We start from the raw sequence: 23,891 nt of genomic DNA on the forward strand, positions 1-23,891 counted from the left end.
CTGCAGAACCTGCCCTGGGAGCTGCCTCTGAAGACCTGGTGGCCCTGCCCCAGGAAGAAGGTTCCTTTAAGACGGAGTGTTGGGACAGTTTGCTGGGAATCTGGCTTCTCTCCCTGCCAGGAGGACAGCCCAGATTGCGGGCTGGCCCACACACACTGGGCCCCTGCCCGGCTCCCTGGCCCACGTGCTCATCTATGATGATTCTGAGAAGTGGGCGGCGGGCGGTGGGAGGGTGGCTGTGGACGGAGGCTGGCTCTCCTCTGGAGTTGTCACATTACCCGTCACCTGTCCCTGCTGGGCCAGGGACCTCCCTCAGCCTCTGTTCACCTTCCAGTTTCCTCATATCCCATCCTGAGGGTTAGACCTCTCCTCCGGGACCCCCAGGGCCTCGGTGACAACCTCCTGCATGTCCCTTCCATCGGAGGCATCGATGCTTCTTTAGATGTGTTCTTCCTGTCCCTGAGCGTGACAGAAGCGCTGCACTGACAGGGGTGTGGGGCTGGCTGAGCTGAAGGCCGTCCTCAAAGCGCCACCATGGATCTGGGTGCGAGGCTTCCCGTTCCTCCTAAGGGGTCCCTGAGTACACCACCAGCCCCTGTGAAGAGGTTCTTGAGGTGGGGGTTGGCAAATTCCTCTCTAGAAAATTCTCCCTCAGAAAATATTTTCCTTTTAAATACTGAGATTTGTGGTCACCCTAGGAATTTTGGAAGCTATAAAATAGATGAGACATAAAAGCAAGGCCTGTGTTAACCCCAACTCATGAGATTAAAACTATTAATATCTGAGATGAACATTCTCACTAGTCTTTTTAAGATGCAAATTTATACATGTTTTATCAATTTTGAATCCCAACAGAATTATGTATTAAACATTTTCTTATGTGCCGACGTATTTTCACAACTGCTATTTTTAATGGCTGCATGATATGCCTCCGTCTGAAGGAGGTATTATTTATTTAACCAAGTCCTCGTTTTTAGACATCTGAGTCATTTTCAATTTTCACTAATGTGAAGATGTAGAAGGAATTCCTGGCGAGTGTCCTTGTGTGTGCATTACTCCCTTGGCTCTGATTATTTTCCTAGGGTAAATTCCTGAGGGTGGGCTCCCTCTCCTGCCTATTGGATTTCAGGGCATTGGGATTCCAATGTGTGCTTGCATGTGTGGAGGTCTGTCTCTGAGGCTGTGATTGATGTTCCTGGGGAACGGAGAAATTACAGGGCCATTTGGGCAAGAAGAAAGAAGATAAATGTGAGACCTGGCTCCCTTCCCCTGGTGGGTTTATCTTCTGCTAAAAAAAGACTTGAAGAGGAGAGACAAGGGTACATCTGTTGTCCTGTAAATCTCAGTCATGGCCGCAGGTCTCTGACCCTGAGCACCCCAAGGCCCAGCCATTGCAGCTGCTTTCCAGGGTCCTGCAAAGTGCCAGGGACTGCTGGAGCCATCAAGACTCAGGATGAAGAGAACCTAGGAGCCATGCTCCAGTGCCCCAGAAAACGGAATCCAAGATGGCGCCCGCATTGTGTGTGGTGCCGTGGGGAAGCAGGAGGGAGCTGGGGGTCAGTGGAACAGAGGCTGGGGGTGGCCCATGTTTGGGGGGCCCCAGAGCCAGGCTGACTCACAGGGTGATTAGTTTTCTAATGCTTGTAATAAATCACCCACGACTCCGTGCTCCAAGCGACGCCCTGCCGGATCTATACTCTGGAGGTCAGAAGTCCAGCTGGCTCTCACAGGGCTAAGACCAAGACATCAATAGGCCTGCATTCCTTTCCTGAGCTCTGGGCCATCTCTTTCCTTCCCCTTTCCAGCTTCTGAGGCTGCAGTGCAGCTGCCGCCTCCCTTGGCTCATGATCCTCCCTCTGTCCTCAGAGCAGCCCCGGCCCCACCTCTGACCCTTCTCTGCTGTGCATCTCATGCTTGGACCAGAGCCAAAAAGGCTCCCCTTTTAGAGGACCCCGCACAGTCCAGGCCATCTCCCATCCCAAAGTCCTGAACCTGTCACATCTGCAACGTCAGAGAACACACACGCAGGCTCCAACGTTAGGATGTGGGTTTGTTGTGGGGACATTATGTGGTTGTGCAGAGAGGCACAAAAGCTCCAGAGATGGCAGCAGGAGGCTGTGTCAAGTGAAAGACTGACCAGGGGACAAGGATGAACACACCTGGTGACAGCATTTGGAGTGGACAGTGAGGGCTTAGGCATCTGGCAGAGTGTAAGTGGCCTTTGAGAAGATGCCGGGGCCTCAGAGCCTCACCACTCACCCCTCCAGACGCAGTGAGTGCCAAGTCTTCTACCTTGTGCTCCCCAGAGGAGCCGGGCTGGGACAGCATCCGCATGTGACAGTCTCCACCATTTATATCCTGCACACTCGTGCACACATGCAAACCCACGTGCACACGGACTTCCGTCTGTGGTCTGCAGACTGAAATCTGCTGCCCCATGCATCGGAGTCACACTCTGCCCTGCAGATTTATTGCATTTTAAAACAAGTCCCCGAGTGGGGAATGTGTGAGAACACGGACTTTGTTTTCTATTATGTAATGGAGCTCACTTGAGTGTGCTTTGAAGGATGAGCCATAAACCAGTTCGCAGGCGCCCACCCTCCAAGATGGAGCAGCAGCCGGGTAGCATCAGAGGTGGGTGCTGGCTCTGGGTGCTACAGTGCTATCCATCATCTGGAGCTGGGAACAGCCCCTGGGTGCCTGGGCCCTGCTTTCCAAGCTACAAAGCGGGAGCTGACAGGACTGTGTGGTGCCTGGGGGTGAGGTTTCCCCAGCCATCTTTACTATGCTGCAAATGTCACTTATTTATTTATTTTTGGTTTGGGGATAAAAGCTAATAATACTCATTATTACTTGGGAGAACTTTGGCACCCTCTTCCAGATGTCCCAGCTCTGCTACTTATGAGTGACCTTGGGCAATTGCTTGCTGTGTCTAGGCTTGTGTTCCCCCCTCTGGTGGCCTGCTGAGAGGGCATCAGCAGCCAAGTTCTCAGTGATTGTGGGACTCACTCTTCCTGGGTGTGGCCCTTAACCTCCATTCCACTCTCAATCCTACTGGCCCCATCTCTCCCTGTGGTCACTGCCCTCCACCAGACACAGCCCATGGAGGGTCCAGAGAGGTGGCTTGCCTTTTCCCCTCCCCTGGGTGTGGTCAGGAGGGGACTTTGGTGCCTAAGGCATCGTCAGTGGCTAGCTTGGGGGACACAGGAATGTGGAGAGGAGGGTTAGAAGGACCTGGAGGAAGCTGAGCTTCGTGGCTGGTTTTGTAGTCAGGTACTTATGAAGCACAGGTACCAATGGCTCTGCTGGCTCGAGTGCCATGGGTGGGGAGCTCTCCCTATCAAAAACATGGGCGCCCCCCTTTCCCTCCTTTTCTCTGAGTGCTTAGCGCACTCCAGGGGCACCCAGGCTCTGGAGTGTTGAATGACCTATGTGGCCTCTGCCTTGGTGACTCTCACACTTGCAGGGGGGCAGGCAAGTGGCCAGGGAAGCCCTGGAGCAGCACGGCTTCCCTCATGGACCATTTGCCATGGGGGTGGCAGGGTGGGCCCAGGGTGAGCCCAGGGTGAGCCTGGTGAAGCTGGCGGAAGTGGATCCTACCCAGACTGCAGGATGAACTCAAGGTAGCCAGCAGGCAGAGTGCACAGCAGTTAAAAAACCTGAGGCAGTTGGGATACTGAGTGGAGGTGGGGCATGGCAGAGGCAGAACTGTGTTTGTCCCAGAGCTCTTTGTCCCCACATCATGGAGAACCTTATAAAAATGGCATTGTGTCTTACAGAGTCTAGCTTAGAAATTAGGGAGCTAGAAGTGGTGGCCTCTGTGGGAGAAATCGTACAAGGAGCAGCCATGGGGATGTATCAGCTAGCTTCTGTTGCATAACAAACGACCCTCAAAACTGGTGGCTGAAGACAATAACCATTCAGTTAGCTCATAGTTCTGAAGGTGGACAGTATGGGTTGGGCTCAGCGGGGTGGCTCTTCTGTTCTTATGGGCTCAGTCACATGTCTGGCCAGCAGTCATTATCTCTCTGCTTCTAGGCTTGGTTGGCAGCTGCTTGAGGGAGCAGGGTTAATTGGCAATGCGTCTGTTACCCTCCGGCAGGTTAGCCTGGGTTCATGCACATGGCACCTGGGCAGAGACTCGAGAAGCAGAGTGCACAGGCCTCAAGGCCCAGGCTCAGGACTTACCTAACATCACTGCTAAACGTTTCATGGACCACAGCAAGGCTCAGAGCAGCCTGTGTTCCACTTATGAGTGACCTTGGGCAATTGGCCTTGGAGGGAGGATCTCTGCCTAGGATGTAGGTACGAGGAAGGGACTAACTGGCTGTTTCTGCCCACTGGGGTGTGGTCTGGAGCAGGGAAGGTCTGGGGAGGTGTGACACTATCTCCCAGCTTCCAAGCCATGTCCTGGGGGTCAGGAGGCAGGCAGTGCTGTGGGTCCAGAGGGCAGAGTGAGGATCTGGGACTCTGTCCAGGGAAGGTCTTTCTACCAAGCAGAGGTCCCTTGTGGGCCTGGCTGGCCATGGACACTGGAGCTGCCAGCAGCCTTGTTGGAAAGAGGGTTGGGGATCCCGGTGCTAGGGACTGGGTGGCCTCTGAGACCATGCAGAGGACCCTGTATTGAATCTGGCCCATGCCTTGGGTGCCCTTGCCTGACTCCTGGGGTTTCTCTTTACAGAGAGCTCTCCTGGCCTCTGGCTCCCTGGTTGAGGCAGGTTTGCAAGCTTTTGCAGTGAGAGCCCCTGCTCAGGAGTGTGTGGATCTCTTTCTGAGGAAGCTGGTTGAGCTTTTCTCCAGTCATTGGCTTTCTGAGTCCACCTTTTTCTGGGTGTCCCCTGAATTTCACATTGGTAAGTCCTTCTCAGGCGAGCAGCCCTCTCTGCACTGGTCCAGGGACATGCTGGCTTCCTGGGAAACATGGATGGAAGTGAGATCCTGATGTGGCAGGCTCAGCTAGTCAGGGTGTGCCATCTGCTGTAACAAACAGCCCCAGTGATCTGGAGGCTACATAGGCTACATAGGCTCAGCATGTGGTGAGGCCTGGTGCTGCCCCATCCAGAGCCCTAGCACAGAGGCAGCGCGTGGTGAGATAGTGAGCTGCCAGCTCAGGCCTCTGTGCTTCTTGTGAACCCTCTAATCATCCTGGAGACCCCGCTCTCCTGGCCTCAACACCCAGGACTTTGGAAGACGAGTTGAACCCAGAGCAGATGGAGTCCAGCCTCGTCTGTGCCACCTTGGAGGCTCTCCCTCCTCCAGCCTCACAGTTTGGGGAAGAGTGCACCAGAGGGCATGATCCCTCACCCCTGCCTGGCCACTGTGGGACTGCTCCGACCTGCGGAACCTGACTAGTTGACCTCCTTCCCCGCTGCTGTCCCTGTCCTCTCACCTCATTGTGAGGCCCAGCGTCCCCCATACCTGCCCTGTAGACCTGCGGCTGGGCCTTCCTTCCCACTCTAGCTTTCCTCTAAAGGTGGACTGTCATGGGCCAGGCATGGCTGCCAATGGAGGGGAACCTGTGGACCAGCCGGCCTGCTTGGGCTGGGTCTATACCATGCTCAAGGCCACTGGCCATGCAGGACAGAGCTGAGAGAGGAGAGCTGGGTGAACACGGGGTCCCTGTCCTCTGGTCCACTTGCATGTTTGGCCTGGGCCAGGTCATCCTGCCATTTCTCAGACCCAAATCCTTCCCCCATCTCGGCCATCGGCAAGCCCTGGTGGTTCTTCTCCTGGACATTCGGAACCGGTACCCTTGTCTCTGTCTCCTGGCACCTGCTGGCCCAGCTTCAGCACCTCCTACCTGGACACCTGCACATGGTCTTCCCAAGGGGCCACCCAGCCTCCCAAGTGAGCTTTCAGAGAGGGAGGTCCAGTGCTGATCAGCTCCTAACTGACCCATGACTTCCTCCACATTGGGGTCCCGGGGCCCCCTCGATGCACCCCAAGGTATCCCCACCCACTACCCTGCTGGTTCTCCAGGGCCTAGTTCTCACTCCAGCCCCCAGCCTCTTTGGCACCCCATCTCCCAGCCGTCACCCCACCCAGCCTCTTCGGGGATGTCTGCCCTGCCTCGCCAGGTTCCAGCTGAATGTCACCTCCCGGGCCACCTCCCTAGCTACCCTGTTTAGGATGCCATTCCACACGTGCTTTTCTCTTTAAATGCATTTCCCATGATATTATTTTAATGAAGTTCTCCTTTTCAAACATCGTCCTCTGTATTGTGTCCTTACATGTGGCTCGTCAGCCCTGCCCCATTAGGTGGCAGGCTTCGACGTCCTCATCTGTTGACGCAGCTCCCAGTGCCCAGTATGACACTGGTACGTGGTAGGCCCTCCCCTAGAGTGGAGGGCAGAGGTGGACGCTTTCTGGGACCTGTCTGAGATGCTGGCCTGTGGCTGGAGGCCCCGTCTCCCCTGGCACCAGTCAGTCCTAGGGAGGCCAGGCTGCTGCTGGCGCTCTCTGGGTGCCCGTCTCTCCTGGGCTTCAGGTGGATGTGTGCTGGTGAAGACCACACAGCCCTGTTCGGTGGTGTTCCAGTTCCCATGGTAAAGATTCCCTCACCATGGCCAGTTTCAAGCTACTGACCCTGGGTGCACTGATCCTGAGGTTCTGTGGCCTCCTGACACTCTGTGGGTCTGGGGACAGAGGCCGGGGGAGCAGGGGAGCTGCCTCTGGCCCTGAAGGGCAGGTGGGATACGGCCAGCTTTTGCTGGAGCTCTGGGCCCCTGGCCTGCCACCCCGGCCCCCACACTTTCCCTGGCTCTGTGTGAGGAGCAGGCTCGGGAGCATAGGCCCCGCCTGGCCCTGGGGCTCCGCCACGTTACTGCTCGTTTCCAAGAGTTCTAGGCTCCCTCTGGCCTCTGCTCCTCTGCCTGCAGACAGCCCTTGGTATAGGTGTCTGTGGGTGGGGGGGCCTGGGAGCTCGGTCTGAGCTGGGATCAGCTGTGCAGCCCAGCTGACCCAGTCCTCTGCTCTGGGAGAGGAGACCACGGCTGGAGTGGTCTAGCAGTCTGCCCACAGTCACCTTGCGCACTGGTTGCAGCCCCTCCTGCTGGTCCCACCTCCTGGTGTACAGTACCCACCTCTGCTAGGTGGCAGGGCGCTCCAGCAGCTCTTCTGCCCAGAGCCCCTGTGCTGGTGAGGCTCCTCTCAGGAGGGTCTTGGCAGAGGACACAATGGCTTGGTTGTCCCTGCCAGCCCTGGGCATTCTGCATGCCTAAGCCCCACACATCTGCCCACCAGCTGTCACCATAGACAGGCTCCCACCAGCCACGGGGAGTGTGAGGGACCCCGACCCCACGGCCTCTGTGGTGCTCTGTGCTCCCCACCTCTGCTTCCGGTGCTGGCGTGGGTGCTGCTCTGGGTGGGGAGCTGGCTCTGGCCTCCCACGGCCTGGCGCCACCCGTGAGCCCAGCTCAGGGACCTGGGTGTGCCTCTTCCAGGGGTGCTGGTGCCCAGGCCACCTCCCTAGGGCTGTCCTCATTCCTTCACGTTCCAGAGTGTGACATTTGGGACAGTGTTGTCATTCAGGAGCTCTGGAGTTTCAGTTGAGTTGTGTCCCAGAACCCTGCCCCCTGATTGCCATGAGGTGACTGTTGGCTCTGGTGTCCCCCAGAGATGGCCTGACTTCCTGTCTCCATGAGCTTCCCTCTTGAGATCCCAGATGGACGGTTGTGTGGGGTCCACCATGGAAGAGCCTGTCTCCCTGCTGTTTGTGGCTTCTGGCCCCTCGTGTCCTTGAGAACATCAGCTCGAGGGGTGGGAGTGGGGGCTTCCCCTCTAGTTTGCAATGACGCCCAGTGGGAGTCATTTCCAGTTCTAGTGGCGGTCCCCCACCCCAGGTTGGGAATCAGCTCCACAGTGACTCGGGTCCCTTCCCTGGGTGGGTCGTGGCTTCGGGACTGCCACGTCCTTGTCAGGAGGCCAGGCCATTACCATCCTCTCATAACAGGGCTCTCTCTGGCTCGAGGGGGCCCCATCCTGGTCTTCAGACAGGTTTGGCCTGGCCAGCAGAGGACTCAAGATAACTCATGAGACCGTCAGTGTTTAGGAATCGCGAAGACTTGCGCATGGCAGCAGCCTGAGGTTCTGACATTGCTGGAGAAATTGGGAGGGACAGCATGGCCGGCATTCTTGCAGGCCATGGGGCTGGGGCTGGGACCGGCCACAGGGGGGGCCCGGTTCTGGCATTGTGCAAGTTCTGGGCCTGTCTGGTCCAGTCTAATCTGGGAGGGAAACAGGTCCCTGAGGATCGTGGGCCAGTCCTGGGGGGACCCAGGGCCAGGCGTCCATGAGGGAGGCAGGCTCCCTCCCCATGGGCCTCAGGAGGGACAGAATGTGGTGCTGAGGTTTCAGCCACCAGGGCTTGTCACTTGTTGGCCTAGTTCCCCCCAAGAACACCTTGGAGGGCTCCTGTGGCTGCGGTGCTCCACAGGAGCAGGAGCGGGGAGCGAGGGAGGTGTGGCTGCCCGCAGGCTGCGCTCTCCTGGGGGGCCCTGGGTGGAGGCTGCTCTTCCCCACACTCTGGAGGACATGGGGCAGGGGCAGTGGCAGCCCTGAGTGGGGGGAGAACCTGCAGGGGTTTGTGGCTTTGCCTCCAGGGACCACCCGGCTCCAGCCCGGCTCCAAAGGCACCTTCCCAGGAGCCTGCCCGTTCTGAGGGTGGCTCCCTGGCTGTCATTAGGCCCTGTGTCGTCCACGTGTGCGGTGCTACTTCCAGGAGGGGAGGCTTTGATCAGAGAAGAGCAGATCCCTTCTCCCCATCTCAAGCAGAAGGGAAGAGGAGAGGCCCCAAGAGACACAGGAGCCACCTACCCCTCCAGTTCTGGCCCAAAGGGACGCCCCTTCAGCCTCAGGGTGCAGAAGAACTCCCAGGACAGCTGTGCATGGGCTGTCCAGGGCACCTGGGTCCTGGGGTCCAGGAGCGCAGTCCTCAAGGCTGGATTCCCTGTGTCCTCGGCACCATATCAAATGCAGGTGTGGAGGCCCTCTGAACACTGAGAGTCGGAGACTGGACACTCAAGCCAGGGATCGGGTCTCCTGGCCCCCACCCCACTCTGGGCTTCATTAGGAGTGGGGTGAGGCAGTCAGGACAAGAGGGGACCATGTGGGGAGGGCGAGGAGCTGGAGGTGTGCCCATGATCCAGGGACCCCACAGGAGCCGCCTTTGACCGCCGACCACCATGGGGGTGGGATGGACAGGCTGGGTCACTGCTGGGGAGGGGCAGGACCCTCGCATTGAGGTCTGCTTCGGGGTCCCTGGCACACCCGTCCTGCTGCAGACTGAGGAGCGTGCCCTTGGTTTGCACAGCGTCCCCGGGAAGGTCACTGGAGCCAGGTGGGACTGATTTGTTTTGTCTCTGGGGGCCTTCATACCTGGAGGCCCCCCAGAGCAGCTCCCCACAGCACACAGCCCTGGGTGGCGCCTGGCACTGCCATCTGTGCCCTTCAGGACAGACCAGGGGGAGGTTTCTGTCTAAAACATTCTGAAGTGGCAGGGCTTGGTACTTCTCCTTGTCCTGGTCCCTGTTCTGAGCCAGCTCTGCTCTAGGTGACGGGAATATGGCAGGGACCTTGGAACAATCCCTCCCCTCCTGCAGGACAAGCTTGGGGGAGAGTTGGGGGCACATTAACAGTGTCCTAGGTGTTGAGGGCTGGACAGGAAGGCAGGGGCAGGAGTGACGGGGGTCTGGGCATCCAGAGTGCCTCCCGAGGGGCCAGCTGAGGAGGCTCTGCAGGGGGTGGGGCAGCAGAGGGACCTGGAGCCAGGCCCAGGGGGTCCCCGGCAGGCAGTGCAGCCAGAGGTGGGGGCCTTGGCTTTGAGCTGAGTGAGGTCACAGGGACTGAGCCAGATGCCACCCTGGATCTCCTTGGCTTTGGTGTGGGACAAATGAAGATAGGAGAGTAAGGACATTAAGTGGGCCCCTGTGCCTGGAATGGGACCTGTGGGTGCTCAGGACCCAGGTCCCGGCCAGCCCTGGGTGGGCGTGGCCCTGTAGAATTGTTGCCAACCGGGCACCATGACACGTTCATCGTGGACAAGGACCTGTGGGGACACACTTGGTCAGCAGGCACCCAGGCCCAGGGGGGAGGCCAGAGGAAAGGGCAGGAGAGACCCTGCCCTGACTGCCCATCGTCTAGATGGTCACCCAGGTCGCGGTTTTTCCCTGTGCCTGCCTCTGGCTGCCCTGTGTGGCTGGCAATGTCTCTGGGGAAGCATCGGGTCAGGAAGCCGTGACATGTCACCACGAATGTCAGCCAGGGTCCCAGGCTAGAATAGAGGCACAGGCTTGGCCTGTCCCAGAGGGGCAGGTCTGGTGGGGAGATGGTGGGCTGCGGGACGGGGACAGTGTGTCGGTGACGTCAGGTGCCTGTGTTTTCAGCTCTGACACAGGCCGCTTCCCAAGCGTGATCACCTTCCGGGGCCACCTGGTGTGCCCAGGCTCGCCCAGCCAACAGCGGCCAGGGTGGAGGAGCCCAGAAATTCTGGCCAGCCGCGTCTATGTCCCTGGAGCCATGGCCTGGGCCGGAGATGGTCGCCTAACCTTGGCCTCTCAGGAGGGTCCACCCGCTCAGGCTGGGCCAGCACTCTGGTTGGAGCAAGTTCACCTGAGTGGCCTCCCTGACCCAGGCTGCATGGGGAGTGGCCACTTCTACTCCTGTGTGGGTCCCGGATGTTTGAACACCTATTGCACACGGCCCTGCGTGGGGCTTGAGGACAGAGCAGGTGTCATGCCCCGTTCTCCTGGGGAGACCTCACGGGGGGAGGGTACTGCAGCGGGGCCTGAGCAGGCTGAGCCTGGGGGAGACACTCCTGCTGGAGGGACACCTGGCGAAGCTGAGGAGGAGGGGCCTTGCAGCCCAGGGGCCCCGCCTCTCACGGGAACTGAAGCAGCAGACCCGGGCTGGAGCGCAGCTCAGTGCTAGAGCATCTGCCAGCTGGGCCAGGCCCTGCGTTCCGCCCGGCACCACCAACAAGACCAAGCCCGCAGACCGCATTTGGAGAATGCTCCCAGTTTATACAGCATCTGCATAGCCACTTCCCCAGGATCCCACTGGCCCCTGACAGGTTTAGCTGGTCCCCGCAAACCTGCGGGGCCGGCCTCTGGGAAGGGGCTTGAGGACATCTCCTGGAATTGTCTCAGTCTCCTGGGAGGCAGGTGTGGCCACCCCAATCTACAGATCTGAAGACTGAGGCTCCGGGAGGGCGTCCTCCAACAGCCACCCCGAACCTACAGGGGCTCTTCCTGGGCTCTACCCAGCATGCATTGCTCTCCCGATTTTGAGCACACCCCAAGACTTCTGCCCAGCCCCAGGAAGGCTGAGCTCTGAGTGAGAGGACAGGGTCCCGAGGTGGGTGGAGACATTGGAAGGATGGCTCTGGGTCCAGGCACCCCCCCCAGGGAGTGCAGAGATGCTGGCACCTCACAGGTCCCTGGGGGACCACCCCAGAGACCTCAGGTTGAGCTGTGGCTGGGCGAGCCACGTAGCCTGGCTGAGACCCAGTCCCCACACTGAGCTCTGCCTGGGAGGCCCAGTCTGACTAGCGAGCCCACCACCTTCCCTCCACCTCCGCCGTGGCTCCTGGGGCCCAAGGGACATCCACAACCCCTGCTGCGCTTCTCGGCTTGGCACCCAAGGGCAGCCTTGGCTGGGTTGTGCACTTTGTCCTGTGCACTAAGTCACCTGGCAGAGACCTTCAGGCAGCTCCTCGGGGTCACCAATATCTGGCTTCATCTTTCAGCCTGCCCCTCCCAGCCCCCTCCTCAGAGCCTCAGTTTTTCATCTGTGAAATGGAGATGGGGACAGCACCCACCTCCTGGGGTCCCTGTGGGATGCAGAAGCCTCCGGGGCCAGCAGTCACAGGCTCTTGGGCTCTGGCAGCCACAGTCACGGGTGCTCCCTGCTGTGGAAGGACGTTTCTTTCCACACGAGGCGCTGGCAATGGCTTACAGCGTTGCACAGCTCAGCGGCCTCCGGGCTGCTGCACCAGAAGCTGGGGCCCAGGACGCACTGGTCGGTGCCGATCAGTGGGACCCTGGAGGCATGGCAGGCCCCCATCTTCCTGCACACAGCCTCGGGGTCCATCATCTCCTTGAGGCTCTCGATCAGCACTGGCTCATACTCGGTGACGAAGCGGCTGCACTGCACCATGTAGGGCAGGGGCAGGATGTGGCAGCCGCCCTTGAAGGCTTTCAGGATGTCCCGCTTGGTGCTCTTGAGCTCCAGGTTTTGGGAAGACACACCCAGCAGCCTTTTGCACCCATTGCAGAAGCTGCCCTGACCATCCTCATTCAGCAGCAGGGACGGCTCCTTAGCCTGGGCCCCCGAGACGGCCCTGGCCTGCCTGCGGCTGCTACAGAGCCGGATGGTCTTGCACACTCTTTCTGGGGTGACTCTGCTCACCATCTGCACCAAGGAGGGGCTGTAGGTGTCCACCAAGGTGATGCACTCCTGGAGGATGGAGGCGGGCATCAGGGAGCACACTCGCTCCAGGGCCTGGCTGATCATGACCTCGGTGCTGTTGGTCACCAGCCACTGGTCCAGCTTCTGGATCACATCCAGGCACACCTCGCAGGTCAGGCCTGACTTCATCTGGACCTCGTTCCTCCTCGGCAGCCCCAGTTCCAGGGAGGGGACCCCGTCCACAGCAGCTACTTGAGCCAGCTGGCGGGCAGGCTCCTCACAGAAGCCACCCTTCCTGCAGACCCCTTGTGGTGGGAGAAGTCTCAGAGTCTGCTCTGCAGGGACAAAGAGCTGGTAGATGTAGCTCTTGCAGAGGAGAGCCAGGCCAGGCTCCAGGGAGTCACACTGCCCCTGGACGTTCATCCCTGCCAAGGTCAAGTTGGACCTCTGAGCATCCTGGAGCTGGGAGACCAACCGGACACACTCTTGGCACACAGCACCCCCAGGTTTCTGTGGAGGGTGGAAGCTGAGGGCCCCGTTGGCCATGAATGGGGCCACTGCCTGGGAGGTGTCCTCCTGGGAGAGTGGTCCCCCTGGTCCCCCTGGGGCGGCCAGGTGCCTCTGCAGCGGCTCACAGAGGGTGAGCGCAGTACACACCTGGGCTGCAGAGCTGCCCGGGTCTCTGCTGATCATGCTCAGGATGACCGTGCTGTGGGCGTCCACCATCCCTTTGCATGAGGCTGAGGACTCCTGGCTGGGAAGCCACTCACAGGTCTTCATCATTGAGGCCAGGACATCGGACTCAGTGGCGTCCGGGTTCAGCCCGTTGCCAGCAGCAGCCACCACTTCTTGGCACACGTCACAGGGCAGGGACTTGGTGGTGGGCTTGTTCCAGACAGCTGTTTGGCAGTGCCCCAGAGCCCCGCACCTGGCAGCTGCCTGCAGGTCACGACACCATACCTCGGGTCCCTTGGCACAGTCCTGGGGGCCTGAGATGGGGCCAGCCATGGTGGGCCCCAGGAGGCTGGACAGGAGAAGCAGGGCACACAGCATGCTGCCCGGTGACTGGAGTTCCGGTGCTCCTGGCTGCCTGGCTGCTCTAAACCCGGCTCTCTGGCCTGTCCCTGAGCAGGTGCAGGGGAGGTTTAGATGAGGCTGGGAGGTGGTTTAGATGTTCAGGGTTGGTCTGCCGGCCAACTGCTATAAACCCGCCTCCGGCCCCTCCTGCAGCCTGACTCACAGCCCCGCCCTGCGCCCCTGTCTGCTGGCCTCTGCCTCCTCCTCCCTGCAGGTGTTCAGAGCCCACTCCTGTTTAGTGAGGCCTGTCTCCAGGTGCCTTCCTGGCCCTGCCCTCTTCAGGCCTGGCAGCTTCTGGAACGCGCCCCCCCCCATCACATACCTTGTCCTGTCTTGCTGGGTGGCCTGGGTCTCCTCCTGCAGGGAGACCAGGGGATCTCCTGCTCCCATTGGGGAGGTACGGAAAGGCATCTGTCCTGTTTCCAGAGGACAGGGAACGAGTCCCCCACCCCCATTGCTTTCTAACTGGGCTCTGGTAGGACACTTGGTCTGGGTTTTGTTTTTGGCCCTGGGGATTGAACCCAGGGGGGTTACCACTGCACTACATCACTAGCCCTTTTTATTTTTATCTGGAGACAGAGCCTCCCTGAGTTGCTGAGGCTGACCTCAAACTTGCAAGCCTCCTGCCTCAGCTTCCTGAGATGCAGGGGTTACAGGGGTTCTCACCCTGTGAGGCTGGGAGGTGGTTTAGATGTTCAGGGTTGGTCTGTGGCCTCGGCTCTGCAGCCCGCTGGCCTCACAGTGCCTGTGGGAAGCTCTAGCCCGTGCGATCCAGAGCCCAGCTGTTCTCTTCACGGTGGAAACCTCTGTGAAAAGCCACGTGGGTGGCGCCTGGTGGACAGGCATACGCTTGCTGATAGCACACAAACACAAAAGGGCTTGTTTCCACCTGTGTCACTTGTTGTCCTTTTTCTTCCTTGGTTTTGAAATAGTTGTTAGGCAAGAACATTGGCACCCACGAGAACACACAGGTGCAGAGGGCTGAGGCCCACGGCCCAGGGGAGAGTTCCAGGGCAGCCTCCTGCTTGGCCCTGTTGCCAGGGCCCCATGGCAGGGGCTACACTGGGGCTCCCTGGGTGTCTTGTGGGCCTGCCCACGTGTGGGCACCTGCAACTCAGGTTCCAGGCCTTGGAAGCTGAGGCTGGTGGCCCAGGCGCCCCGTGGCCTCTCCTGAGGAATGCGGCCCAGCCCTTGGTCGTCCTTCCAGGCTGCTGGGCTTGCCAGGGAATGGGATCCTACATGCTGAGCCCTTTAAATGACTTCCAGGGGCTCTGGTTCCTTGGGGCCAGGGGAGGGGACCACCCCAGGGAGGGGTGGGACGGGGTTCTCAGCTGCAGGGAGGGCGTGAGCTGGGTGAGTGGCCCCAAGTTCCTGCACAGGGTGGAGCGGGACTGGGTGGCTCTGTGGAGGTCTGGCCAGCAGGCCTTGCGCTTCCACGCCCACGGCTCGTTCCTTGCCTGCCGATGGCCTCCCACAGCCGCCCAGGGCCAGGCACAAGGCGGAAGCAAGCAGAAGGTCCTGCCTGGGGTATGAAGGTGTGGTGGCCTGGGAGCCCCCTGACCTTCCATTCCCTCACCTTCCAGCCCATGTCACTTCCTGAAGCATCTTCCATGCAGGCTGGCTTTCCAGAGGCCAGACTGTCCTCCTATCCTGGTCCCTTGGGCCTGCTTACTAGTTGCTCCCTTTGGAAGGCCCGCCATGCTGCGTGGACACTCGTTCCTGGGTGGAATTCCCACTAGGTGTCACGTGTATTTGCCTGTTCCCCTTTGATGGGCAGGTGGGTCGTTTCCAGCTAGTGTGGATGCTGCTGCCCTGCGGTCTCTGAGCACGTCTTAGGGATGGGCCAGACTGGGCTCTGGGAGCAGAGCCGTGGGGTAGGGTCTGCAGCTGTGGGTGGTGTGCACCAGAGGTGTCCAGGTGGCTGTGCCAGTTCCGGCCCCAGTGTTGGAGGGCTTCTGACTGCCCTGCGTCTGTATGTTTTGGGGGTCGTGGTGTTGTCTGGCACCACAGTCAGCCCTCCGCGCCTGCAGCTGGGTGCCTGCAACTCCAGTCGGCCCAACGCTCACTGCAGGGTTCACAGGCCCCAGAGGGGAGAGGCTCCGACGGAGAGCCCCCCCCCCCACTTTAGACCATGGCAGTCCCAGGGCGCCCCGTCTCTGGAGGGCAGCTCTAAGTGGAGGGTTCCAGGGCTCTCAGCCTGGTAATTTGCTAGGAGGCAGCTCCTGGGACTGAGGAAGGCCCGTGGCTCCTGACAGGCAGCTGCTGAGGAAGGACACCGGAGCAGGGAGGGCAAGGCGGGGGCAGGCGAGGGCATCCTGCCCCCCACACAGCCCCTCCTTGGGTCCCGCTCCCAAAGTTCACTGGATCTGGTCGAGGATTGTAACAGAGTGGACCTCCAGCACCCCTGGAGGGCAGTGGACACTGGGAGTTCTGTCCCCCAACCCCATCCTGAGGCTATTAGGGCCCTGGGCCAAGTCAGCTGGTTAGTAAACTCAGGCGTTCTGAGGACGGGGACCTCCTGCCATGGGGAGACTCCTGGCACTTGGGAACTCTGCGCCAGGAACGGGGATGAACCAAGCGTGTCCCTGTACCGCGTTTCCTTTTGATGTAATTTTTAATTTAGAAGAAACAGTGGAGGAGCCGTGTCCCTTCCCACACACGTGCCCTCACCCCAGGTACGTCATTGATCCTCCATAGACCACCCGCCCGCCTTTCTCCTCCCCATCCCTCCGCCTGTCTGTCCCTCCGTCCCTCTGTCTATCCTCTCAGCCGCACACATACACATTTGCAGGGGGGTGGGGTTTCCTAGCCCGCGGTGCAGGTGAAGTCCATGTCCTTTGTCCCCCTGCTTCCCCACGCCTTGCATTCCGTGATCACAGGGCGGGTGTAAAGTTGGGAGCCGTGTTGGCAGCTCTGTTGACACACTTAGGCAGCCCAGCCCGGGCTCCCTGGGCGCCAGCACTATTGTGTGTGGCAGGTTATCTCCAGGGCAGTCCAGCCTGTCACGGGTTATGCTCTCTGCTCATGTCCCCTTGGTCACCTCCTCTGGGTGCCCCTTGCAGCCCTTCTTGGCCCCTTATAACTGGAGTATGGGCCAGGGACTGTCGGGCGCCCCTTGGTTTGGGTCCGTCGGCTGCTGGCCCGGGGCCTCCACCTGGGCTGTGTGCTGCTGGTGGGTGGCCTGCCAGCTGCCCCGGGCCTTGTCAGTGTGTCCTGTGCCAGCCACACAATGCTGGTGTATGCAGGGTGGTCACTGCCGACCCCTTGGTTGGGATCTACTCCTTTCCTCCTCTGTAAAGCTACTATTTCCTCTTGTAATTAATAAGTCATATTAACAAAATTATTTTGAGACCATGTAGGTTTCCTATCCACTAATTCACTACCCCATCTTCCTTCCACATTTATTAATTTGTATTTTCTTCTCCCTATTCTCTCCTCTTCCCTCCTTCTTTTCCCATCTCTTGAAGACTTAGGAATTTTTATTGCATCTTTATTATTCTGAAGTCTTGTGTATGTGATCTTAAGTTGCATTTAGCAGGTTCAAGTCCACTTGACTAGGAATGGCTTTTGTTCCTGAGTTGTCCCAGCTCCGACCCTGGGAGCCCTGTGGGCCATCATGTCCCTCTGCCCTGGCCCTGGCATTCCCGGCCCTCCTAGACTGCCTGGGATGAGCGTTCCGGCCCCTCTTGGGCTTTCCTGGATCATCCTGCTGACCGAGAACAGTGGTTTTAGAGACCAGGATCTGCACACCCGTGTGCTCACGGCCGGGGTGCTGCCAGTGCTCCGGCGCTCACCAGGCGGGGCAGGGTAAACAGTGGCTGCTCACTCACGAGGTCAAGAAGGAAGGCGGAAGGGGCCGTGTGTGTGGAAAGACAGAAACATACCACTGTAGATACAGAAACAGACAAGGTGCCCACACATCTACATACCTCACCTGGAACAAACTCAGGTACCCGTCTGCCTACACATCTGCCACCCATGCATCCACCCATCCATCCATCCATCTACCCACCCACCCATCCACCTATCCATTCATCCACACACCCACCCACCCATCCACCTATCCATTCATCCACCTACCCACCCACCCATCCACCTATCCATTCATCCACACACCCACCCACCCATCCACCTATCCATTCATCCACACACCCACCCACCCATCCACCTATCCATTCATCCACACACCCACCCACCCATCCACCTATCCATTCATCCACACACCCACCCACCCATCCACCTATCCATTCATCCACACACCCACCCACCTATCCTATCTTCCTAAGATCATGAGCTCATACTGATACTTCTGCCACACACAGCATATTCCAGCTGTGTCCCTTTCGATATTTATACTTTTTCTGCTCAACACTGAGAAGATCCCATTATCTTTTTCTTTTTTAGTTGTAGAGGGACACAATACCTTTATTCTATTTTTTTATGTGGTGCTGAGGACAAAACCCAGGGCCCCACGCGTGCAAGGCAAGTGCACTACTACTGAGCCACAACCCCACCCCCATTATCTTTAATGCGTTACTCATTTGCTGAACCCAGAATGTCTTTAAAAACGTTCAGAAATACCAACCTCTGGGGAAAGCCGAGCCTGCTCAGCAGAGCTCTGGGTCTGAGCGTCCGTCTCTGTGGTGGGATTGACACACAGAACACACGCATCTTAACGGGGCAGTTCAGTGAATTTTCACTGCACACACACTTGTGTAAGTCAAGTGTGCAGTGGTCCCTGGTGCCCGGCTGTGCGTCCGTGAGAGTGATGGCTTTCCTGGTTGTCCCCGACATGGGTGAAGGTCCCCGTCCTTGTACCTTGCCTTCATGGGATCTGCAGCATTTTCTCCTGTTCTGTTTCTCTCATGTGACACCCCAGTATGTGTCCACACTGTCCCTTGCAGCTGTGCAGAGCTGGCCCACTTTGCTGGGCCTGCCCTGCTGTGTGGCCGGGTGACGGTCTGTTCACCCCCCGGGGTTGGCGCCGCTGGCTCCAGTCCTGGGTGTACGGCTGGCCATGGGGTTTATGTGTGGGGAGCCTGTCCCCCCAAGGCCACACCTGCTGCTGTCACTCAGAGGTGCTGCTGGTGCCTGTCACTCCTCATGGCCCTGGTCTCAGTCCCAACCGCAGCTAACCAGAGCAGCATTTGCTGAACTATTGTGGCTTCTTATAAATCCTGTTATTTCAAAAGTTTTCTGAATGTGATTTACTGTTTCTTCCCAAGGAAAGCCGAGCATGGCTGCGATGGGATCAAGGGAGGGTGAGTGCGGGCTGCGTTGTGGGTGGCCTGACCTGGGGGCAGGGGGTGGGGATGGGGAGCTCTGTCCCCACAGCCTGGTCCTGGAGAGCACAGAGGGTGCTGTGGCTTGATCCAGGGAGAGCATCTTGAGACAGCCTAAGCCAGGGTCTGCTGCTGATCGAGGGGGAGACCCTCCCTTCCCTGCTGGCCGCACCGCCCAGCCCTCACCTGCCTGGCCTGCAGAAGGGCGAAGAGTAGCCCCTGTGGACACAGAGCCACTAATTCACTGTCCCCCTCATGGTGTAAGGGGAGGCAGGTATCTCTGTCTCCTGTCCAGCCCTACCTAGAGGGACTGTCCAGTGTGTGTCCTGGAAGGTGGGATGCTGGCCTGCATTGCATGCGTTCTGCAGGGTGGTCTGCTTGTCCCCCTGCCCCTGTGTCATGCCCACTGCTCCCAAGACGACGTCTCTCCTACCCTTTGCCCCTCCTGGGTCTTCCAGGGGACATGTCTGTCCCCTGCCTGGGATTCATCTTCACCACCTGCCCATCTGGGGACACGAGGGTGGGGTTCACTCAGCTGCCTGTTCCACATATTTCCCAGGACCCTGCTGTGAGCTGGGGGCAGCCAAGGTGGGACACGGGGGCTGGAGGCGAGCATGACAGAGGAGTGGCCTCCCCTCCAGGCAGGAGGCTGAGATTACCTATGGGGTGGGGGTGGGACCATGGTGACCCACTGCAGCCCACCGGGGAGGTGACGTGGACGTCCAGGAGAAAGCGCCCAGCCAGGCTGGGGGGGCAGAGGCCCTGGGGTGGTGCTGCCAGCCGAGTGGGAGCAAGGAGGTGCAGGTGAGGCTGGGAGCCGTGTCGACTGCTCAGTTGGCTTCAGGGGGTCTGGGCTGCTTGAGCTGGGGACAGAGTCATGGAGGCCCACAGCAAAGGGCCTGGGAGAGGGTTTGGGGGAGCCCGAGCTGGTCAGGGCTCCTCCAGGACAGCACTCACCCACCAGAGCTGGGGGGAGGAAGGGGAGAGGGAGGCTGCAGGCCAGAGGCGGCAGCTGAGCAGGTCCTGCTGAACTGGGGGGCCTGAGGGCCACACTTGGTGGGCATCCTCCCCTGAGGGCCCAGTGTTCAGCCCACCTGTGAGCCCCCAGATCAGAGCTGGGCCTCACCGTCCACCAAGCCAGATCCTAGCCACCGTCCTCCCGCGGGGATTGGCGCATGGGGCCCTGCAGAGATCCCCTTGCTCTTGGGGAGGGAGGTGGCATGGCCAGAGGCCAAAGGCAGTGGGGGTCCGACCCCTCATGGATGAGCACCGTGATGAGGACGGGCTCCCTCCTCTGGGGCCTCCTGCGTCTCCTACTCCGTGGCCCCCACCTGGGGTCACTCAGAGGCTGTACCTGAGGCCTTCTCTCCAACAGGCCTCCGGGCTTCACAGGAGCAGCAGAGTAAGGAGGCCTGGCCTCCAGTCAGGCCCAGCGGTGGCCCCTCGCAGGAGCCCTGGGCCGAGATGGGGAATGTCCTCGGCTGGGGGAGCACAGCCTGGGCTCGCCACAGGGAGAGGGACTCTCTCATGCTTCTGGGGTTTCAGCCCAAAATTGGTGTCAGCAGGCGGTGCTGTCCCTGCAGGCTCAGGGAGGACTCCCTGCCTCCCCAGCTCCTGGTGTGGCCGCCTGTCCTTGGCAGGCCGTGGCTCGCAGTGGCCATGCCTCTGTCCTCAGTGCTGTCATCTCTCCGGGTCTCTCTGTTCCTTTCCTCCTTCTCATAGAGACGCCAGCCACTGGCCCAGGGCAGCCCTCATGGGTGTCACCTCCTCTTACTAACGACTGCAGGGAAGGCCCTGTGTCCATGTAAGTTCACCTGCACATCCACAGAGCTCAGGGCCCAGCGTGTCTGTGGGGAGCAAAACTTACCCACGACTGGTGGAGTCTGTGCACTGGCGACCTTGACCTTCAACATGTGCCCTGTTAAGATCCAGCCTGGGTCCCCAGGAGCTGTCTCCCGCTGAGCCTCAAGTCAGGGTCAGGTGGGGTGGGGGTGGGGTGGGGGCCCTGAGACGTTGTCAGTGACGCCCCCTCTGTCCACAGCCAGCCCTGGGCAAGGGAACCTGGGCTCCCAGAGTCCTGTGGCCTGAGAGCAGGGGCTTTGAAGTCACCACCCCAGGGCCTCAGTCCTACCACCTGCCAACCTCAGGGCACCATGATCTCCAGCCACAGAGCCCCAGCTCCGGGCTTGGAAACCTCATCTTGACTGTGGAGCTGCAGAAGCCCGGTGGGCGGGGTGCCGCAGGGACATAATGATGATGGCAGACCACAGAGGCCAAGGAGCCTGGGAGTTGACACTCAGGACTTGGGCACCTTGAGCCAGAGCACTTCCGAGTGGGGTCTCAGCACCTTGGGGGGTGCTGCAGGGAAAGCACAGGTCCCCACTGGGGAGGCGTCTCCCGCGTGCCAGCGCCCTGGGTGGCCCTGCTCCTTCCTGCTGGGTGAGAGTCCTCCCAGCAGGTCCCAAGCTCCCACGCACGGGCAGGCACTTCCCAGAGGCCGCCTCCCTGGGGCTGGGTTTGGGCTGCAGGCCAGTCTCAGCAGGATGGGCCCCACCGGGCTGCCCATCCTGAACCCCTCGAGCAGCTGCCGAGCTCAGTGTGGTGAGGTGCCTTGCCTCACCCCGGATGGAGGGAGCAGCGGGAGGCGTGGACGGAGTCCCCCTAGCCCTGGTGAAAAGCAGATCCTGGTAGCACCAGGCCGCATCTTGTTGGCTTTGCTTTGTCTGCATGTGAGAACGCCACAGTCGTTTACTAAGCACCTACTGTGTCTGCGTGCTGACCTAGTTCTGGGGACATTTGAGTGAACTCAGCAGACAGAAGCCCTGTGCTCCTGGAACTCACATTCTAAGGGCAGAGGCAGAGATTGAGCAACAGACCTAAGTGTGGTCATCAGGAGGAAAGTGAGGAGCGAGGGAAGTGCTACCTCTTGTGAGGGGTTGGAGAGCCAGGAGCAAGTGTCAGGGGAGGCCTTGGTGACCACACAGAATTTGAGTGAGAGTGGAGAAAGCGTGGGAGGAAGCCAGGTGAGTGTCGGATGTCCTCCAAGAAGAGAGGCCAGAATGTCCAAAGGTCCTGGGGCAGGCGAGCATAGGAAGGGCCAGGACACAGGTAGCTTGAGCAGACTGAGAGCAGGAGGAGCCACAGCAGCCAGGATCAGCAGGGCCACACGCTGGGCACTCTGGCCTGGCTCTGAGGGGACTGGGGTTTTGAGCAGAGGAGGGCCTGACGGACAGCACTTCTAGGGGATCAGTCGGGGCCCAGGGTGGAGAGCGGAGAGCTGGGAGGACCTGTTGGGCCATGGTGTGTTCCATTAGAGGCTGTGGGGGCAGTGGCAGCTGTGGGCAGGTAGTGGCCTTGGGGTCCAGGCTGCAGTGAGAGGATTGGCTGGTGGTTTATGTGGGACATGAGAGCTGGGGACACACCCGGCATCTGGCCCATCTACCCTGAGATGGCGGAGGAGGGAGGCAGGCAGACCTGTTGGGCTGTCATTGTGACACCAGGTGAGAGGCAGCGCCTGACCCAGGGTGGTGTGGGCAGGGAGCACAGAATGAGGCCATCGCGTGGGCTGTGAGGGGAGGAGATGGAAGCCTGGGATTTCGGCATGGGGGCTGCTGTGCTGGGAGGCAGGATTAGGCAGGACAGGGCGGGCCAGAGCCTGTGGGACAGCCTCCTGGAGAGAGGCCCCCCGCAGGTGTGGCTGTCACTGCCCTGCTGGGTGTTATTTGAGTTTCTGAGGGGGACCTGGCAGGGAGGAGCCCTGGGGGGGGGTGTGAGGAGGAAGGGGGGGCGCTGCGGGAGGCCGCCTGCAGGGCTGGAGCAATCTGGCCTCTGAGAGGTGCTGGGCCCCTTGATGGTGGCAGTAGGTGCTGGGTGCAGCCTTGGACCCCAGCAGGGTCAGTGCCGTGGGAAGCCCTGGGCTGGACCCCCAGGCTGGCTGCAGAGCTGGGCCTGGAGAAGGAGGAGAGGAGGCCAGAGAGGCCGGTCCCTAGGTGGACTGTTGATGGGGCACCGTGGGCCTAGGCCAGTCTCGCACGTGTCCAGACCTGCTCCAGTCACTGCCGCCCAAATGTGAAGCAGGGGACCCCAGATGGGCCCATGACCAGCTGCTCTTCCTGGTTTGAGCTGCTGCCCCTGGGCTGCTCAGAAGCACCCCTCAGGGCCCCTGGGGCAGGGCAGGGAGGCCCCTTGCAGGAGCTGAGCGGAGGTGACAGAAATGTCCGTCTCCGTCCTGGAGGCTGGACCCTCCTGGGGTGGAGGGGCCTGGCCGGGCCTCCTGCTGCCTGGTCCCTGGTGGACGAGGCCTTGCGCTCAGCCTCTCCCCCGTCTTCACGGGCTCCCGCTGTGGGTCTTCATCCAGATCCCCTTCCTCAGGACCAGTATGCTGGGTCAGGGCCACCTGCTGCAGAGGGACCTCGTCTTAACCAATGACAGGTGCCATTCTCAGGCACTGGGGTGAGGACTACAGTACGTGGACTTGGGGGAGACCCAGCTCACCCCATGGCAGTCCTGAGGCTTTGTCAGTATTCAGGGAGCCAGAGGGGGACGGTTCCCCTCAGTTCAGCATGCTGGGGACCCTGCTCAGGGTGGCTTTGGGCAGCCTGGGAGGGACGGAGCTGCCTCCTCTGGCCCGGCGTGGTGCTCGGCAGTCCTGTTGGGCTGACATCCGCCTCCCTGATGAGGGAGGGCTGCAGGTGCACGGGGCCATCGCCAGGCAGAGTTGGGGCAACCCTGGGAGGTGGCAATCAGGACCCCAAGACTGTTCCTTCCTGGAGAGGCTGTCCCACCTCTGGGACATCAAGGCTACGGGGCTGGCACCACTTCCCAGTGGGGAAACTGATCAGCCCAGGACATAATGGCTACCCACAGGCGAATGCCTCCCTTACCCTCAGCTGGGCCGTCCCCGTGGGCTGGCCAGGCCTGGTCCTCCCTGGTGTGCAGGAGCTCAGCAAAGCCATGATACCTTACCAGCAGCCTTCTCTACTAAACGAGGGTCCTAAAAGGACCCTTAGCTCCTAAGGGTTGTGCATTCATCTGTGATAGCTCCTGGGGAAGGGTCACCAAGATGCAGAGTAGAGGGTGCTGGGGCCAGTGACTAGTGGCCAGGAACGGCCCCCTGATGCCTGGCAC

General features: G+C 60.1%; 2 protein-coding genes across 3 annotated transcripts in view; one reads left to right on the forward strand and one right to left on the reverse strand.

Moving 5' to 3' along the window:
- Sorcs2 (sortilin related VPS10 domain containing receptor 2) overlaps positions 1-23,891 on the forward strand; it is a 337,661-nt gene that overhangs the window by 137,792 nt on the left and 175,978 nt on the right. The gene's annotated exons all lie outside the window — the stretch shown is intronic.
- On the reverse strand, positions 11,284-13,484 carry Psapl1 (prosaposin like 1). The gene has a single exon (XM_026395279.2). The coding sequence runs from the start codon at positions 13,456-13,458 to the stop codon at positions 11,890-11,892; it is 1,569 nt and encodes a 522-aa protein (XP_026251064.1). The 5' UTR covers positions 13,459-13,484; the 3' UTR covers positions 11,284-11,889.

Source organism: Urocitellus parryii, chromosome 10, assembly GCF_045843805.1.
Source record: "Urocitellus parryii isolate mUroPar1 chromosome 10, mUroPar1.hap1, whole genome shotgun sequence".
NCBI classification, from domain to species: domain Eukaryota; kingdom Metazoa; phylum Chordata; class Mammalia; order Rodentia; family Sciuridae; genus Urocitellus; species Urocitellus parryii.